The sequence below is a fragment of the Humulus lupulus genome, chromosome 8 (assembly GCF_963169125.1).
Source record: "Humulus lupulus chromosome 8, drHumLupu1.1, whole genome shotgun sequence".
NCBI classification, from domain to species: Eukaryota; Viridiplantae; Streptophyta; class Magnoliopsida; order Rosales; family Cannabaceae; genus Humulus; species Humulus lupulus.
Genome location: NC_084800.1, coordinates 12,807,071 through 12,825,486, shown reverse-complemented (window position 1 = coordinate 12,825,486; position 18,416 = coordinate 12,807,071). Strand labels below are relative to the sequence as shown.

Genomic DNA, 18,416 nt, shown 5'->3' with positions numbered 1-18,416 from the left:
TCATTTTGTACACAAGAGTTTAATATTACCTCCATCCTAAGTCTCTCTACAATTTCCAAAGCAACTCAACTACTCAAAACAAACACCCCCTAAGGGTATTATGGACTTTTGGCTAAGGGGTAGACTTAGATTCTTTGGGTAGCTGAAACCCTAGAACCACTGAGAAGAAAACAGAAGGAAAAGGAAAACTAAAGAAACATTCCCAGCACTCTCTCTCTCTCTCTCTCTCTCTCTCTCTCTCTCTCTCTCTCTCTCTCTCTCTCTCTCTCTCTCTCTCTCATACTCAGTTCACACCTCTCCCTTTGGGTTTTGGAGTTTGTTGAAGAAATTAGAGGATTCTAGGCTAGATTTTGTGAGGATTGAAGCTTGTGATGCTTGGAGAATGGCTCAAAGATTGAACTCATCTCTGAGGTAAGCTCTTAAACTCAATTCTCTCTGTTGAATTCTGCTGGGAATTGGGTGTAGCATGTGAGCTGAATTGTGTTTTGGTTTTGATTATTTGGAGAAGTCGTGAGGTTGTTTATGGATTTGTTGTGATGTCTAGGGTATGTGAATAAGGAATCCAAACATAATCATGGTTTTAATTGGTGTTTAGGGTGAGAATTTATGGATTAGGTTTGGGGAAATATGTTGAGAAAATGGTGATTTTCTGGGTTTGGGGGCCAAGCCGCGTTACTCTTTAGGCGTCGTGGCCCGTGTGCTGGAAGGCCTTTGTTTTGCTTAGGGCGTGCCGCGATCCTAGGGGTGCAAGTCGCGGCCCGTGTCCCCCAGCAGGAAAGGCCTTGCCCTCTGACCAAGTAGTGGGTCGCAGCCCTAAAGGGCATGTCATGGCCCTAAATGGAAAAAATGGGGGATTAAGGCTTTAAGGCTCGAGAACTCAAATGTTAAGGCTCATGAAGAATTCTACTACCTAGTTTAGTGGAATTCAAGGTCCCAGAGGTTAGATTAATATTCCAAAGTTATTTATTGGAATAGAACTTGATGAATGGTTATTATAAATGCGTTGTGACTAGGTTTTCATCAAGGTTCGGGTTAGAGGACTGCGCTCGTGATCGCAGTGCTCAAATAGCTCGAGACACAGTAAGAAAACGGTTGTACCCGTAGAGCAAGGCATGGCCCTATTGTTTGAATTGCATGGTTGCGTAGCCCTAATGTTTATGTTTAGTATGTGTTTAAATATCTGTCAATATTATGCTATGTAACGCATGTTTGTGACTGAACGGCGAAGGCCAGGAACGGTGAAGGCCGAGAATGGCAAGAAGCCGGGTACGGCAAGGGGCCAGGATCGGGGTTGAGTACACTGAGTGCAGGCCATTAGGGCGAGACCCTCGTAGGGTGCTGGAGCCACCCTCTCGGTGAAGACCGTGAACCCACGGCTTGGTAAAGTGTCTGGAATGGCGTTGGTCGCTATGTGTTTATCCCATTGGCTGTTTTGTTATATGCTATGGATAGTCGTGTATATGTTATATGTTTTGTGTTGAGTTTCTTGCTGGGCTTCGGCTCACTGGTGCTCTATGGTGCATGTAAGGGTAAGAGAAAGGTCGACCAACCATGAGTATGGAGAGCGTGGAGCGACGGGTACATGTTCGGCCTACCTGGCTGCCACGGCTAGGGTTATTTTTGGGAAAATGTACTGTATTAGTTGTTTTGTCGCTTAAGTCGACCATGTGTATATTTTGATTTGTAATGTATTTTCTAAGCAGTATTTTGGGATCCCAACTATAAAACTTTCTATAATCTCAATGAATGTCCAGATTTTATAATTTCTATCATTTAACAAGTTTAACTACAGTTTAGTCACACTTTTAACCTAAAACCTCGATTAGCGAGCTATTGGCACATTTTTAACTCACAAAGTAACGACTCTAAAGAAGTAGGGCGTTACATGCACCAAAATATTACACACAGTGATGTGGCATCGATTTTTAAAATAGTGATCCCAATTTCAATCAAATACATTTATCTAAACAGATGCCCACCTCTCATCATTATGTGTAATATTTGGTTGCACATATCATTTCTCTTTATTTTGATCAGTATTAAAAAAAGATGTGGGCCTAATAGAAATGGTAACAATTAGAGGCTTAGTGTAAAATGAGTAATGTGAAAGTAAGTAAATGTCCATATTTTTAATTTTGTAGTAAAATAGTCTAACCATCTTTTTAATATTACATATTACCAAATATGTCATTTAACAAATTAATATTTTATTCTAAATATTTTAATATTATGAAATATGTATTTTAGTTTTGTTTAAGATTAATGATATGTGCACACACAAATTATACCCAAACATTACACATACTTATGTAAGAACTTTTTTCAACCAATCATATTTATTTAAGATGGATCTCACTAAGTAAAAGTGACTTGTCACATAAGTGTGTGTAATGTTTGAGTGTAATTTGTATGTGCACATATCATTATTTTTTGTTTAATTAGTTTTTATTTTAAAGTTATTTTGATTTTTTTCGTTTTTAATGGTTTGTTGAATGATATATCATACCACAAAATAAATATACTAAGTTAAAAAATAATATACCAACAAAACTTACAAAATTATTACTCAAAAATGTATATATACTACACTAACAAATTTATATACTATCATTAAAATGTATATAGCATGATACAAAATTATATGATACCACTATGTATAATACGATAGAAATTAAATATCATAGAAAAATATATATATATACCATACCACAAAAAATATATACACTAGTTGAAGAATAATATACCAATAACTCATAAAAAAAATTAAAAATCAATATAACTTTAAAATAAAAATTAATTAAACAAAACTAATATGCATATATCATTATATTAAAGTCATACACTCCTAAATAAATAAAAAAATTATAAAAAAAATAACAATTTAGGTAATCACTAATGTAAACTAGTCATTTCTTTACAATTTTAAAAATGGAAATATTAGCTTCTTCATGCCATTGCTTTTAGACATTTATTGTAATTTATCTAAGAGTACTCCCAATGGAGGAGATAAAATGTCTAATTTTTTATAATATAGAGAAAAAAATTGTTAAATAGTCTTCCAATGGGTGATGTAAATTTATATTTATTTACCTAAATGAATAGTATGTTAATAATATAAGTTTTATTAATATGTAAAGGTAGTTTAGTCTTTTAGCCTCTCATTATTTTGGCTATATATTTTGTTGCTCTTGTACTTTTATTTTCATCTTTTTTGATACAATGAAAACCCAGCCTCCCTTTTGATTCTCTCTCAATTCACTTTTTGTCTATTTTGCAAAATTATCATGGTATCAGAGCGAATCAAATCAAAAGGTGCAAGAGAAACCGAAACACTCTTATAAAAAGGTAAAGCAGAAAATTTTGCCAATTTGCAACCACAACAATCTGAAATATCATGGGTTTGTGACTTTCCTAATGCTCCTGTGGAAGCTAAGTACTTTAAACGTGAACCAGATACATGTCCAAGACGAGAATTCCATAAAATAAAAACTAGACGAAGACGAACTTAAACGAAATGAAGACAAATCGACACTAGAAGCTGCAACATCAGGAACTCTCAACTCATCTAAAATGTAAAGCCCCCCCTGCCTACGGCCTGTCCCAATCAGGTTCTTGGAATGAGGATCCTGCACATAACAACAAGAATTAGAGAAAACAACTGAGAAACCAGAGTCACATAATTGACCAACAAAGACAAGATTCAAAGTAAGATTTGGAATATGATATACATCAGAGAATGACATTTTTGGAGTGCAAATCGAGCCAATCCCTGCTAATGGCATGGGAGTGCCATCAACGGTCATGACAGATACAGAGGGTGCTGATTTAATGGACATGAAGGAATTGGAATTAGGTGACATATGATGTGAAGCTCCAGAATCAATGACCCATATAGAGGAAGATATACCTGGTGTACTACTAGAAGGCAAACCTATGTATGAGGAGGCTGACATTGCGTGTGGCTGCGAGGCAATGAACTTCTGAAACTACTCTGTGAGTGTATCAATCGAGGTACTAGGAGTGCTTCCAGAATCTGCAGGTGGAACAATAGCTGCCATGTTTGAAGACATAGAATGAAGAGGTCGATGAGGTTGGTTGCCAGATTTCCAGTAAGGAGACTGATATGGTGATTGCGCCATGTTCAACAGTTTGGGACATTGAGCCTTCCAGTGTCCCTTTTGCTTGCAAAAACTGCATTCGTCGTAGCCAACCTTGGCTTGAGTCTTGTGTTGATTGTTGGAGGCTGGCCGATGAGGAATTGCAAAGACAGAGGGATTCGGAGAAGGAAGAATCTCCTTTTCCGCCCCCCGTTTATCAACACGAGACTTCAAGCGAATCTCTTCTGCTAACAACTCATTAACCACCGAATCAACCGACAGAAGAGGACTGCGATACAGGATTGTTCCACGAAGACCTTCAAACTCATCTCGAAGAGCCATCAAAAATTGAACCAGACGCTGTGCGTCTCTCCAAGCAATGTAAGGGGCAAATGCCCGTAACTCAACTGATTTAGTCAAAGCAAGCTAATCCCACAGATTAGACATAGCATAATAAAATTCCTTAACGTTAATGCTATTCTGTTGAAGGGCCCGAATGTCAATCTCCAACTGATACTGCTTTGCGAAATTAGACTGTGTATACAACCTTTCCAAGTGCTCCCAAACTTCCTTCGCCGTCTCATATTTCGCCAATTGGATACCGATTGATTGTTGAACCGAGTTGTTGATCCAAGTGATAATTTTTGAATTGTTGGCATCCCAAAGATCCAACTGTTCTGCAAAGCTCTCATCCTTATCGTCCTTCGGTTTCGTGGAAGTTCCAGAAACATAACCCCACATACGTTTCCCTTTCAGAAAAATTTTCATAACATAATGCCAATACGAATAATTCTGGCCATTCAATTGCACATTAATGGACTGAAGCGAATCATCTTTTGCACTAGCCATGACGAACAATCAAAATCCAAATAGACAGAACAAAGTGCGAAATCCCCAAGATTGGTGCGAAAAACCTCAAAATCAAAGCCAAAGACAGAGCCAACCAAATCGAGGATACTCAAGAACATTGTTGAAAGGTGGGGGCCATCACCCGTTCTAACAAAAGGTGGATCACGTTACTATGTCTCTTTTATTGATGATTATACTCGTTTTTGTTGGGTCTATCTTATGAAACATCGTTCTGATTTCCTCGCGATTTATCATATGTTTCGTGCTTTTGTTAAAACTCAACATAATGCTGTTATCAAATGTTTTCGATGTGATCTGGGTGGTGAATATACCTCCAATTGTTTCTCTGAATTGCTTGCTTTAGATGGTACCTTACATCAAACCTCTTGTACCGATACACCAGAGCAAAATGGGGTTGCCGAAAGAAGACACAGACACATTGTTGAAACTGCTCGTTCTCTCTTATTATCTGCTTATGTTCCTAGTGATTTCTGGGGGGAAGCTATTCTGACTGCAGTTCATTCAATCAATAGAATTTCGTCATCTGTCACTTCAGGTCTGTCTCCCTTTGAAAAACTTTATGGTCACGCTCCTGATTATTCTTCATTAAGAGTCTTTGGTTCCACATGTTTTGTACTCCGTCCTCATGTTGAACGTAGTAAGCTTACTTCTCGTTCCGCTCCTTGTGTATTTCTTGGTTATGGTGAAGGTCAAAAATGATATCGATGTTATGATCCTGTTAGTCAAAAACCCTATGTTTCTCGTCATGTTGTGTTTCTTGAGCATATACCTTTCTACTCTATTCCATCAGACACCCCCAATATACACAAATCTGATCTCACTCGTATTGATCCATTTGATTCTTGTACTGTTGATACTCTTAACTCTGCAGATGTCGGTTCTCAGCCTGTCGAAGTCCCTTCTGTCCCTACTACTGCCCAAGATGCTTTTGAGATTGTGGATCCTACTCCTCCTCCTCCTCGCTACCCTCAAAGAATTCGTAAGTCCACACAGTTACCTGATTTTGTCTACTCCACTTATTCTGATTCTTTCTCTTCTTTTTTGACTTCTATTCACCAACTCTCTGAGCCCTCTTCCTATAAAGAGGTTATTCTTGACCCTCTTTGGCAGCAGACAATGGCTGAAGAACTCTCTGCATTATACAAGACAGGTACATGGGGTATTGTTCCTCTTCCTGTGGGGAAGCGTGCTATTGGTTCCCGTTGGGTTTACAAGATCAAGACTAAGTCTAATGGGTCAATAGAGTGGTACAAAGCTTGTTTGGTTGCTAAAGGCTTTGCTCAGGAGTATGGGATGGATTATGAGGAAACTTTTGCTCCAGTTTCCAAACATACCACTATTCGTACTCTCATTGCTGTTGCGTCTGCTCGACTGTGGTCCATTTCTCAAATGGACGTTAAAAACGCCTTCTTGAATGGGACTCTTCAAGAAGAAGTTTACATGGTTCCTCCACCAGGTGTTCCTCATAATTCAGGAGAAGTTTGCAGATTGAAGAAGGCTCTTTATGGGCTTAAACAAGCTCCCCGAGCCTGGTTTGAAAAATTCTCCATCATGATTACTTCTCTCGGCTTCCACCCCAGTGCACATGATTCAGCTCTCTTTATTAGGTGTACTTCTTCTGGCCGCACTTTACTCTCTTTATATGTTGATGATATGATTATCACCGGTGATGATGCGAATGGGATAACGAAGTTGAAAACGCACTTGACTCGTGAATTTGAGATGAAATATTTGGGTTCCCCACGGTACTTTTTAGGGATAGAAGTAGCTTACTCTCCTCGTGGCTATCCTCTTTCTCAATCTAAGTGCATTGCGGATATTCTCGATCAGGCTCGTCTCTCTGATGCTCGCACTGTTGATACCCCTCTTGAGCTTAATGTCAGGTATTCTTCATCTGATGGTGTTGCCTTGTCAGATCCCTCTCTATATCGCACTCTGGTTGGTAGCTTAGTGTACCTTACTATCACCAGGCTAGACATCGCTTATGCAGTTCACATTGTCAGTCAGTTTGTTGCATCTCTCACTACTGTTCATTGGGCAGCTGTGCTTCGTATTCTTCGATATCTTCGGGGAACTCAATTTCAGAGACTGCTTTTTCCATCTACGTCTACTTTAGAGTTACGTGCCTACTCAGATGCAGTTGGGGTGGTGATTGTACTGATCGCAAATCTACCATTGATTTTTGTATATTTTTTGGAGATTCTCTTATTTCTTGGAAGAGTAAAAAACAGACTGTTGTCTCTCGATCGTCTACAGAAGCAGAATATACTCGCAACTCCGTTTTTCATGAGCGCACGAAACATATTGAGATAGATTGTCATCTTACTCGTCACCGCTATCAGAATGGGACCATCACTTTACCATTTGTCACTTCCGCTATGCAGATTGCCGACTTGTTTACGAAGGCTCATACTATTTCTCGTTTTCGTTTCTTAGTTAGCAAACTCTCGATGCTTCCCGCAAATGCATCGTGAGTTTGAAGGGGGATGTTAATAATATAAGTTTTATTAATATGTAAGGGTAGTTTAGTCTTTTAGCCTCTCATTATTTTGGCTATATATTTTATTGCTCTTGTACTTTTATTTTCATCTCTTTTGATATAATGAAAACCTAGCCTCCCTTTTGATTCTCTCTCAATTCTCTTTTTGTCTATTTTGCAAAATTATCATAGTATTTCTCTATATGTAGTGAAACATTATTCACCAAGCTATAAATATTTTATTATTTTTTTTATAAACTTTTGTATATATATGAGTGTGATACTATTATATTTAATTATTTTATTTCTTAAAATGAATAAAATATTTTTTTAAAATATAATATTTAAATGATGTAGAGAAAAAATAAAGAAGTTGATGTATGGTATAATGTAAAAATTTTTGGTAAATTATAAAAAAAAATGTTTTGGTGGTGTATTTTGTAATACACTTTCTCTATAATATTTAGCTAAAACTTACAAAAACATATTTCATCAACTCTTTTATACATATATTTATAATAGCTATGCACAAACACCAATTAATCCATATCTACATTTACATATTATTTATATAATATTTTAATATTATTATTTTTCTTTATAAGCTTTCTCTCTCCCGTTTAGTATATATATTTATTATTTTATTTTTCTTTTTCAATTATTTTATTTTACTTTAATAAAGAAATATAGATAAAGATATAATATTTAAATGATGTTTAAAAATATATAGAGAAACTGATCTTTTAGCTATTGACAAAAAAGAAAATAAAAACTGAAACCGTAGGGAATTTGGAATTATCCATAATACATATATAAAAATCTGAAACCGTAGAGAATTTGGAACTGAACCGTAAAGAATTTGGAATTATCCATAATACCAATATAAAAATCTGAAACCGTAGAGAATTTGGAACTGAAACCGTAGAGAATTTGAAATAATACATAATACATAATACATAATACATAATACAAGAATCATTTGGACCCTTCTTTCAAATAAAGAAATAATAATTCCTGGAAATAAAATACTATTTGATTGGCTAAGTTCACTCGTGGCCATCCATACTCATCCAAAAATGAATAAATAAGAAGGAACGTCAATGAACAGTGTATTGGAATAAAATATTGCAACTAGGTTGTGCAAGTTGTCTTCAAATTCCTATCCACTACCAAAAATTTGTTTACTCGAGTTGTATTAAAAAACAAATACATCCACCTTGCTTTCTCTTTATTAAGGGGAATAAAAAAATTGTTAATGATGTTTCTTAGAGAGCATGTGACCAACATGAAAGTTCAAATTTATTGGCTAATTATGAGTTTTATTTAATTCATTGCTTATACTACTTAAAAGGCTAAATTATTCAAGTAATGTGCACTCAAAATCTATCAAAACATTACATAATCCTGTGTAAGTTTCTTATTTGTTTTGAGTAAAATTTATTGTTTTATAAAAATAGCGATAGCTTTTGTGCTTATTTTAGATAAATATATCACTACTCAAATTATTATAATGTCTAGTGCCAATTTCATTTATAAAATAATAACAATAAATAAATACAGAGAGAGAGAGGAATAGTAAATTATTAATGGCGAATTGGGTCCCGCGCCAATTTGAAATATTCTGGACTTGTTAGATTGGCCAACCCGAACCCGAACCCGAACCCGGTCGACCACTTCAATTTTTGGAATATTCAATTGGGATCTAGGAACCTCCATTTGTAACCCTCTCCCCTGTAAAGATAATTATTTGATTCGTTACAGACAAGATACCCAAAGATGGCATTGTTTCACTAAACGAGCTCGACACAGCCATAACTAAGTAGCAAATCCATATCTAATGCTTGTCAAGTGAGAGGAGACACAAAATCATTTTGGTGATGGTTGATTTTGCTTTGAACTTTGCTGATGTCATCTAATAAGACAGCTCATCATATAACTAATTCAAACTCTATGAGTTTCAATAAATCATACTTCTTAGATCTCACTTAAAATACATTATTTTCCATCACATAATTGACTTGGGAGAGATTATTAAAGAGTTTCTCACTAATTCAAGCTTTAAATAGCTATGGAAAATTTTATGATCTCAAATTTCTATTACAAATTAAAGAAATAAAAAACTTTAGAATTTTAGATCTAATATATATTTCATTTTTTTGTAAGTTTTTATATGATTAATTTGGTGGTCTTACACTAAAACTATATAAAATCAATTATTGTATGATATATCATATATAAATGTTAAATTTTGTAAAAAAAATCCACAATTATTTAGTTTGTTTTTTATTGCATCGTTCGACTTACGAATTTGAAAACTTAGTCGATTAGGGGATCCTTCGTTTCTTTATTTACGAAACCTTATTATTTTAAGCTTCTTCTCTATTGACCGAAGTGTTGTCAACAAGTTGCCACTCGATGGTGGTGTTCTGACCAGTGACGGACCTAAAAATTTAGTTAAGTGAGGGCTTGGAATAAAACAAATATACACTAGTTAGTATCCAGAATCATAAAAATTTCAATTATCTACCTTAAACAAAAATTACAATTACTTTTAATAAATTTATTTATTTTTGTGGAGGCTTAATTGTTATAAAGTATATTTGTGGGGGACTTTTTTATTAATATTGCGGTAGATAATTATCAAATTAAAACTAAAATATATAAATCTTTAAGTGTAATATATTTTTTCACTGGGGGCTTGAGCTCCCACTGGACTATTATTAGGTTCGTAACTGGCTCTGACCGAAAGGATCTAGGAATGTGGTGTGGATCCATGGGCTATTACACTTCCTGGCATAGAGTTTTTGTGATAGGATTTAGATTGATGGTGGCTTCTCCTTCCAATGTTTTTCTCCTCGCCCACATCCGGGCGATGAGTTTTCTTCCACTGTTTTGGGGTGTGGCTTAGTGTTCGATGTTTAGGCTCCGGTTGGTAGGAGTTGTTCTACCTGGTGGGGTTGAGCTTTTCATCAATAGTGTTGCTATTTTTTTGTTGTTTCCTCGGGTCATGTTTTTTTTTTCTTTATTTGTTTTGTTGTTTTGGCTTTTACTTTGTTGAATAACTCACATTTTATTTATTACAACGTGTTTGGAAGTAACTCTGTAATTATTAGGTCACGTAATTATTAGGTCACGTAATTATTAGTTTAGGAATTACATATTTTAGTAATTATTTTATATTGTTAACATAAAATGTGTTTAAATATCAAGTAATAATTACTTATGAATTTTTATTGTCATATTTAACAAAATAGTTAATAATTACATTGAAAAATAATATCATATAATAAATATTATTAAGAATTAATAATTTTTAATAATTACACAGTATAATTACATCCAATTATTATGGAGAGTTATGAGAATTGGATAATGTAATTGAAACCTCTCAATTAACTTTAATTATATAGTTATTGTATAATTATATATTTAGACAAATACGCTAAATAAAGTAATTAGTCTGAATTACACGTAATTCCAATTACAAAATGACTTTCTAAAGTCACCCTTGATAATTTTAGATTTTGTCATAGTTTTGCTTCCAATCTTTATTCCTGTCCACAAATCTACTGGCTTTTTACTCTTGTGAGTCCACTTAACCAACCAAAGAGTTAACGTATGGTTTTAGCAAAAATTTTAAATGGTATTTATCTTGAATAACAAAATGTGAAGCAGGAAGATTTTTCCTTTAAAAAAAATATATTAATAATACATATATAATTTATGAAGATGACAAGTAACAAACTTGTCTTAATATAATATATCAGGAAAAAGTTTACACGCTTCTTATTTTCAGAAATAATTTAGTTTTTTTTTTTAATGAGAAATAATTTAGAGCGTTGGTTCCAACCAACAATTAGCATTTGAAAAATAGATACCACGATTATTTATAGCTGTCTTCATCTGGTTGCTTCCTTAGCTGAAATTAATCGTACACTTTTGCGCAAAATATGATATATTTTGTTTTTCTAAGAGTAATTTATGGCAAATAATACACATTAATAAGTACTTTTTTTATTCTTTTTTAAAATATATATAATTAGCTTTATTTCTTATTTTCCTATGATAATTTAAAGTGTAATGATAGTTAGGGTTAAACCAAGAGGGACAAAGTGGGGCGTTGCCAAATTGTTTTTTATTTATAAATTTATATAATTATTTTCATCTTGACTCTCACATAAATTTTATTTATTTAAGTAATATAACCATTATATTTTTATTTTTACTTTATTATGATTGACGTTTTTTAGGGTTTGTAACTTTTTTTTACCTGTATTTTGTAATATTTATTTGAATATTGTGTATTGATAATTATATTTTAAATTATTTATTTTATAAAATTATTTAAATAGATCTTTAAATTAGATTTTTGTCAAAAAAACTTTAAACTAAAATAACAAATAATATATCAGATTAACAATTCAGAATGAAAGCATAATCATTCTGCTTAACAACTGTATTGTTATATATAAATATTTCTTTATCAAAATTGAGTTTAAAATTTTTTGAAGCATTTTACAAAATACATAATCTAAAAAGTAATTTTTCAAAGCACAAAATCTCAAATAAACAATAAAACAAAACACATAGTCCAAAAATTATAAACCATTTTTGTTAACCCCTCACCAAATTTTTGGTTGCTCAACCCTGCTGATAGTAATTAACAAAATAAAAGGTTAAACAATTTGTGTTGTTTTCTTTATTGATGTTTTCTCTCTTCTGCAATATCAAATTAAATGATTTATTGTTCATTTTATGATTTATTTAAATATAAACAAGTCCATTGAATTGACATGAATAAATAAAATTATGAAAGAAATATTTACATACTAAAAATAAAAATATGTCAGTGAGAGAGAGCATGATAATTTCTTATAAAATCTTTTTTTTTTTTTGCAATAGAATTATTATTACAATATTCCACTTGCATTAAGAATAATTTGTGTATGTAAAAGTTATCTAGAAGGAGATTATTCATTTCTTTTGATGTGGTAATCTATAATTAGATTGGAAAATGAGCAATAAATTATTACTAATTATTCTTCATTATCAATTCTTAGCTCACAGGCATCTAAAAAGATCTTAGTAAACAACAATGGAACGAAATAAGTATAAAGTAGATTGTAAAAGAATTCAGGAGCACTTTATTCATGAACTCATTTTATTCTTTAACGAAAGATTGTGTTAACGGTGGGGGCACTCACGCCAAACTTAGGTTAAAATAATTGACTAGAAGATTTGTATTTACATTACATAGAATATGTCCTCTTTTTTTGCTGGTATATAGATATATATTTTTAAGGCTTAGAGCATCTCCAACCTTGATACCTTATTTGGTGTCACACCAACATCAAATTTGGTGTCAAAAACTATTTTCACTCCAATCACAACACTAAAAATTACACAAAAAAAAAATTTATTTATTATTATATTATTTTTTTAAATAAATTGAATATTATTTTTATTATTATATTAATTTATCAAAATCATCACAATTATTATATCTAATTAATATTTTAAATAAAACTACTCCTTAATTACATGACAATAATACTATATAAATAATTAAAACTCGATAAATTAAAAAATCATATTGCATGTAGTAACATAAAGATTGCATCACTAGAGAAAAAATATTACATTCATAGAAAAAAAAATTACAATACATTAGATTAAATTAAACCTAAAAGACACACTTGAAAATATATATTTTAATTTTGTGAGTTACCATATTCGTCCCACAAGTGCTCAATTAATGCATTTCGAAGCTCAATGTGAGCTTCCTTATCCTTGATTTTTCTATGTCTAGTAAGAAATTCTTGAAATCGAGCATTATCATCTTCTACCATCTGAATTTCTGGACTTGGCACTTCGACTCGCTCTTCAATTGATGCATTAATATCACGTTCATCTTCAATTATCATATTATGCATAATAATACATGAAGTCATTATATCATGTAATACTTTTTTATTCCAAAGACGTGCCGGTCCAGCAATAATTGCAAATCTAGACTGCAGTACTCCAAATGCACGTTCCACATCTTTTCTACATGCTTCTTGTTTCATTGCAAATAATTTCTTTTTTGGATGACGTGGATCATGAATACTTTGAACAAGAGTAGACCATTTTGGATATATACCATCAGCTAAATAATAACCCATATTATACTCTTTTCCTTTAATAACATAATTAGCAGGTGGAGCAATACCTTCAGCAAGATTAGCAAAAAGATGGGATGCCTCCAGCACATTAATGTCATTATTAGATCCCGGTAAACCAAAATATGCATGCCATATCCAGAGATCATAGTCAGCTACAGCTTCAAGAATAATAGTTGGGGACCCACTACGACCGGCATATTGTCCTCCCCAAGCAGTTGGGCAATTTTTCCATTTCCAATGCATACAATCTAAACTTCCCAACATTCCTGGAAAACCTCGACGTTCACCAATGTGGAGTAGTCTTGCAACATCATTAGCGTTAGGTGATCGGAGATAGCGGGCTCCAAACACCTCGACAACAGCACGACAAAATCGCTTCAAGCTTTCTATAGTTGTAGATTCTCCTATTTTGATGTATTCATCGGTAGCATCTGCTGGTACACCATACGCCAACATTCGAAATACAGCTGTTACTTTTTGCAAACCTGATAACCCGAGTTTACCCATTCCATCCCTTCGCTGGATGAAGTAATTGTCATGTCTTTGTATAGCATCCAAAATATGAAGGAATAAAGGACGACCCATTCGAAATCTTCGGCGAAACATCAAATCGGTAAATCGATGATTCTCTGCAAAATAGTCGTTGAAGAGATTGCGATCAGCACTTTCCCGGTCACGGTTGATAACTATATGACCAGGAATCGAGCCTCGACGTGAGCCTTTGTTTTTTTGGTGTTGAGCAACGCAAAAATTATTGTTAGCAGTAATTTGACCTACTACTTGCATTTCTATATCATCATAATAGTCATCATCTGAGGAAGATGATGATAAATAAGATGAACTACCAGGATAAGAATTCATATTTTATCAAAGTTAAACATGTATATATATTTTTCGGTGTACCCTATATCATGTGTGATATTCATGTTTTATAGTGTAAATCTCCTTATCTTCTGAATCCAAAATCAGAAGATAAGAAATCTCACGGATTAATCTTGGCCGCTGAAATAATTTGACCACAATCTCAACCGCTGCATTGTGTTGTCAAATCACATATTATCTTCTGAGTCCAAAATCAGAAGATAAGAAATCTCACGGATTAATCTTGGCCGCTGAAATAATTTGACCACAATCTCAACCGCTGCATTGTGTTGTCAAATCACATCTTATCTTCTGAGTCCAAAATCAGAAGATAAGAAATCTCACGGATTAATCTTGGCCGCTGAAATAATTTGACCACAATCTCAACCGCTGCATTGTGTTGTCAAATCACATCTTATCTTCTGAATCCAAAATCAGAAGATAAGAAATCAAATCTTATGTAGCTTTTTCATCCCTATATAATCCCACACTACTCATTCAAACGGATTACCTCTTCCACACTACTCATTCAAACTGATCACATCTCTTCAACATATTTTCAAAACAACTACATTTTCTTCCAAAATGTCTTCCAGTCGCACTGCTTCATACTCACTTGAAGAAGATATGCACTTGTGCCATGTATATATTGACATTTCTCAAGATCCAATCATAGGAAGAAACCAATCAGGTAACAGTTTTTGGGCAAGAGTTGAATCAGAGTACCACAAGAATGAGAAATTTAGTAATCAACCTCGACCAAGAAGATCTTTGCAAACTCGAATGACTACCATTATTGGTGCAATTGCAAAATTAAGGGGATGCATCAACCAAATCCAAAATAAAAATCCAAGTGGTGCTTCACAAGAAGATATTGTAAGTGTTTGTTATAATTTACTTATTGTTACTAAATTGTTTTTAAATTTTATTGACACTATTATTTTATTTATGTTTTAATAGTTAAATCAAGCGAAGATGTTATTAGCCCAAGAAAAAAAATATAGCAGAGGCTTCAAATTTGATCATGTGTGGCCCATCCTCAAACACATTCAGAAATTTACAAGTGATGACAACATCAATGGACCAAGTAGATTCCAACAAGATGGTCCTAATTTTACTTCGTCAAAATCGTCATCTCACAATTTTGATTCTCCGACGTCAGCATCCACCGGTATGAGTTCATTTGATCTTAATATAAATAATGAGGAAATCATTACTAATTCAACTGAAAGACCTATTGGTGTGAAAAAAGCAAAGGCAAAACAATTAGGTGATGATCAATTTAACAAACTAATGGAACAAAGTAAAAAACTCATTCAAGTTATTGAAAAGAGTAACACAGATAGAAATGAACGTCATAAAAGAAAGACTGAAGATAAAATTTTATTCACGGATTTGGATTCTATATCCGATCCAGAGTTTCTCCAGTACATTCAAAGCGAAAGAAGAAGAATTTACAGAGAAAGAGCACGAACATCCGAAGTTGGAGAACAAGGAGAATGATCTCAATATCAGGGATCACAATATCGAGCATCTCAATATCAAGGACAAAGTGCTCAAGATGAAGGGCAACGATCTCAAGATCAAGGTGAAAGATCTGAAAATAACTCACAAGATTATAGTCCATATTTTGACTATCTTGGCGGAACAGGGAATAATTTTCCACATTATTGAATTGTTGTCTTTGTATCTCATAAGGTTCATTTCTATGTTATTGCTTTCCGTTTGATTTTGGCGTGTTTAATTTTAATTTTCCAATGTATGTTTAAGTTTGTAACGTTTTTATTGTGTAATATTGATTATGATTTAAGTTTATAATGTTTTATTGTATAATTTTGAGTATGTTTCGTATACATTTCTATGATTAATATTAAAAAAAAAAATTGTAATGTGATTGTGAATGTTGAGAATGTGTACTATTAATTATAATGATAATGTGATATTTAATGTGTTCAATTTTAATTTTTTTAATGTGTTTTTAAATTTGTAATGTTTCTATTGTGTAATATTAAAAAAATACAAATATTTAATAATGTTTTATTTAAATTATAATTAAAAAAAATAATTTGTGGTATATACAATTTAATTTCTACCTAATAAACTAAATTCTAAATTATATATAATAATATAAATATATATAATAATAATTAAATATAATAAAATAATGAAAGAAAAAAAAAAAAAAAAAGTATGCCGTGTGCTACAGTACACGGCATATATGCTGTGTACTGTAGCCAAGACAGCAAATTTGATATATGTATGCTGCTTCATTGGAGAGCCTCTTAATGCATATATGCCATTTTAGTGACACATTGGAGAAGCCCTTAGAGCATTTTTAATGGAGAAGGTAAAATATATAAATTTTTTATAATATAAAGAAAAATTGTTAAATAGTTTTTCAATGGGTGATGTAAACTTATATTTTTTTACTTAAATGAATAGTATTTCTCTATATGTAGCGAAATACTATTCATCATGCTATAAATATTTTATTATTTTTTTTATAAACTTTTGTATATATATATGAGTGTGATACTATTATATTTAATTATATTATTTCTTAAAATGAATAAAATATTTTTAAAAAATATAATATTTAAATGATGTAGAGAAAAAATAGAGAAGCTGATGTTTGGTGATATATTTTGTAATACACTTTCTCTATAATATTTAGCTAAAACTCACAAAAATATCTTCCATCAGTTCATTTATACATATATTTATAATAGTTATGCACAAACTCCAATTAATTCTTATCTACATTTACATAACATTTACATATCATTTATATAATATTTTAATATATATTTTTTTTTTATAAGCTTTCTCTCTCTCATTTATTATATATATATATTTTTTTTCTTTTTCAATCATTTTATTTTACTTTAATTAATAAAATATGTTTAAAGATATAATATTTAAATGATGTAGATAAATATATAGAGAATCTGATATATACTATAATGTAAAACTTAGAGGTAAAATAGAAAAATGTGTATTTTAAAGATGTATTTTAAATGATGGAGTAGAACATTTATTGAGAGTGCTCTTAGATATGACATGTTTCCATTATTTAAATAGCCAATATAAACCAAAAAAGAAAAAGAAAAAGATACTAAAAATGTGGTCCTCACGAATAGAGATTAACTATCTCAGTTATTATTAAATGATATATTATTTTGATATGGTGAAATTTCTATTTCAATCTCTTAATCAATCTTTGTCTTCAAAAACACACAGTTTTTTTTTTCCAATTTTTGTTCATGATAGTGTTTATTGTAGTTACAACATTCTTCCTGCAAAATTTTTAAAAATTATAAGTAGTTTACAGTGCCAAAAATAGAGTTTCTGATATTTCTTGATATTCCAATTTATCACGCGTGTTCAAAAAAAATACAAACTTGTTTTCAATACTATAAATTATTCAAAAAATTTCAAAAATTTGCAGGATATATTTTGTAACTACAATGAATATTACCGTAAAAAAATACTCTAACATGTACTTTAAAAAATAAAGATTGACTAAAATGTTAAAATAAGAAATTGTTGTTAGCACTCTTCTAAAATTAAAGAATAAATAATTTAATTCTCTCATCATAGAGGTGCTTTGTGCCAGATTACAAGCATTAATAATCCAAGAACTATAATCATGTGAAAATATAAATTGGATAAATAATGATTTAGCTGTTGTATGAAAAAAACAAAATGATATCATTGTTTATTGATTATAATGAATATTTATACACCTAATTAGATAAAAATAGATAAACCAAATAAACATAAATTGGCCGACTAAAAATATATAAGGCATACTTGCAGTTGAAGGAAACGTGTATATGTTTTTTTAATTTAGAAATATAATAATAATAATAGATAATTCTTTGGTGCAATTTTTACAAATTATATCTTTATTGTGTTCGCATAGAGTAATTATAATTTAAATTT

The 18,416-nt window shown here is 31.9% G+C and overlaps 3 protein-coding genes across 3 annotated transcripts; 1 reads left to right on the top strand and 2 right to left on the bottom strand.

Annotated features, from left to right (window-relative positions):
* Positions 1–3,986: 3,986 nt before the first annotated feature.
* On the bottom strand, positions 3,987–4,946 carry LOC133795035 (uncharacterized). The gene is made up of 2 exons (XM_062232489.1): positions 4,566–4,946; positions 3,987–4,523 (listed from the first exon to the last, which is right to left on the bottom strand). Exons 1-2 carry the CDS (start codon positions 4,944–4,946, stop codon positions 3,987–3,989), a joined length of 918 nt encoding a protein of 305 aa, XP_062088473.1.
* An 8,211-nt stretch (positions 4,947–13,157) lies between these two features.
* Positions 13,158–14,471, bottom strand: LOC133795034 (uncharacterized). Its single transcript, XM_062232488.1, has one exon. The coding sequence runs from the start codon at positions 14,469–14,471 to the stop codon at positions 13,158–13,160; it is 1,314 nt and encodes a 437-aa protein (XP_062088472.1).
* A 585-nt stretch (positions 14,472–15,056) lies between these two features.
* On the top strand, positions 15,057–15,974 carry LOC133795033 (glutathione S-transferase T3-like). The gene is made up of 2 exons (XM_062232487.1): positions 15,057–15,347; positions 15,432–15,974. The coding sequence occupies exons 1-2, from the start codon at positions 15,057–15,059 to the stop codon at positions 15,972–15,974; spliced, it is 834 nt and encodes a 277-aa protein (XP_062088471.1).
* The last annotated feature ends 2,442 nt before the right edge of the window (positions 15,975–18,416 follow it).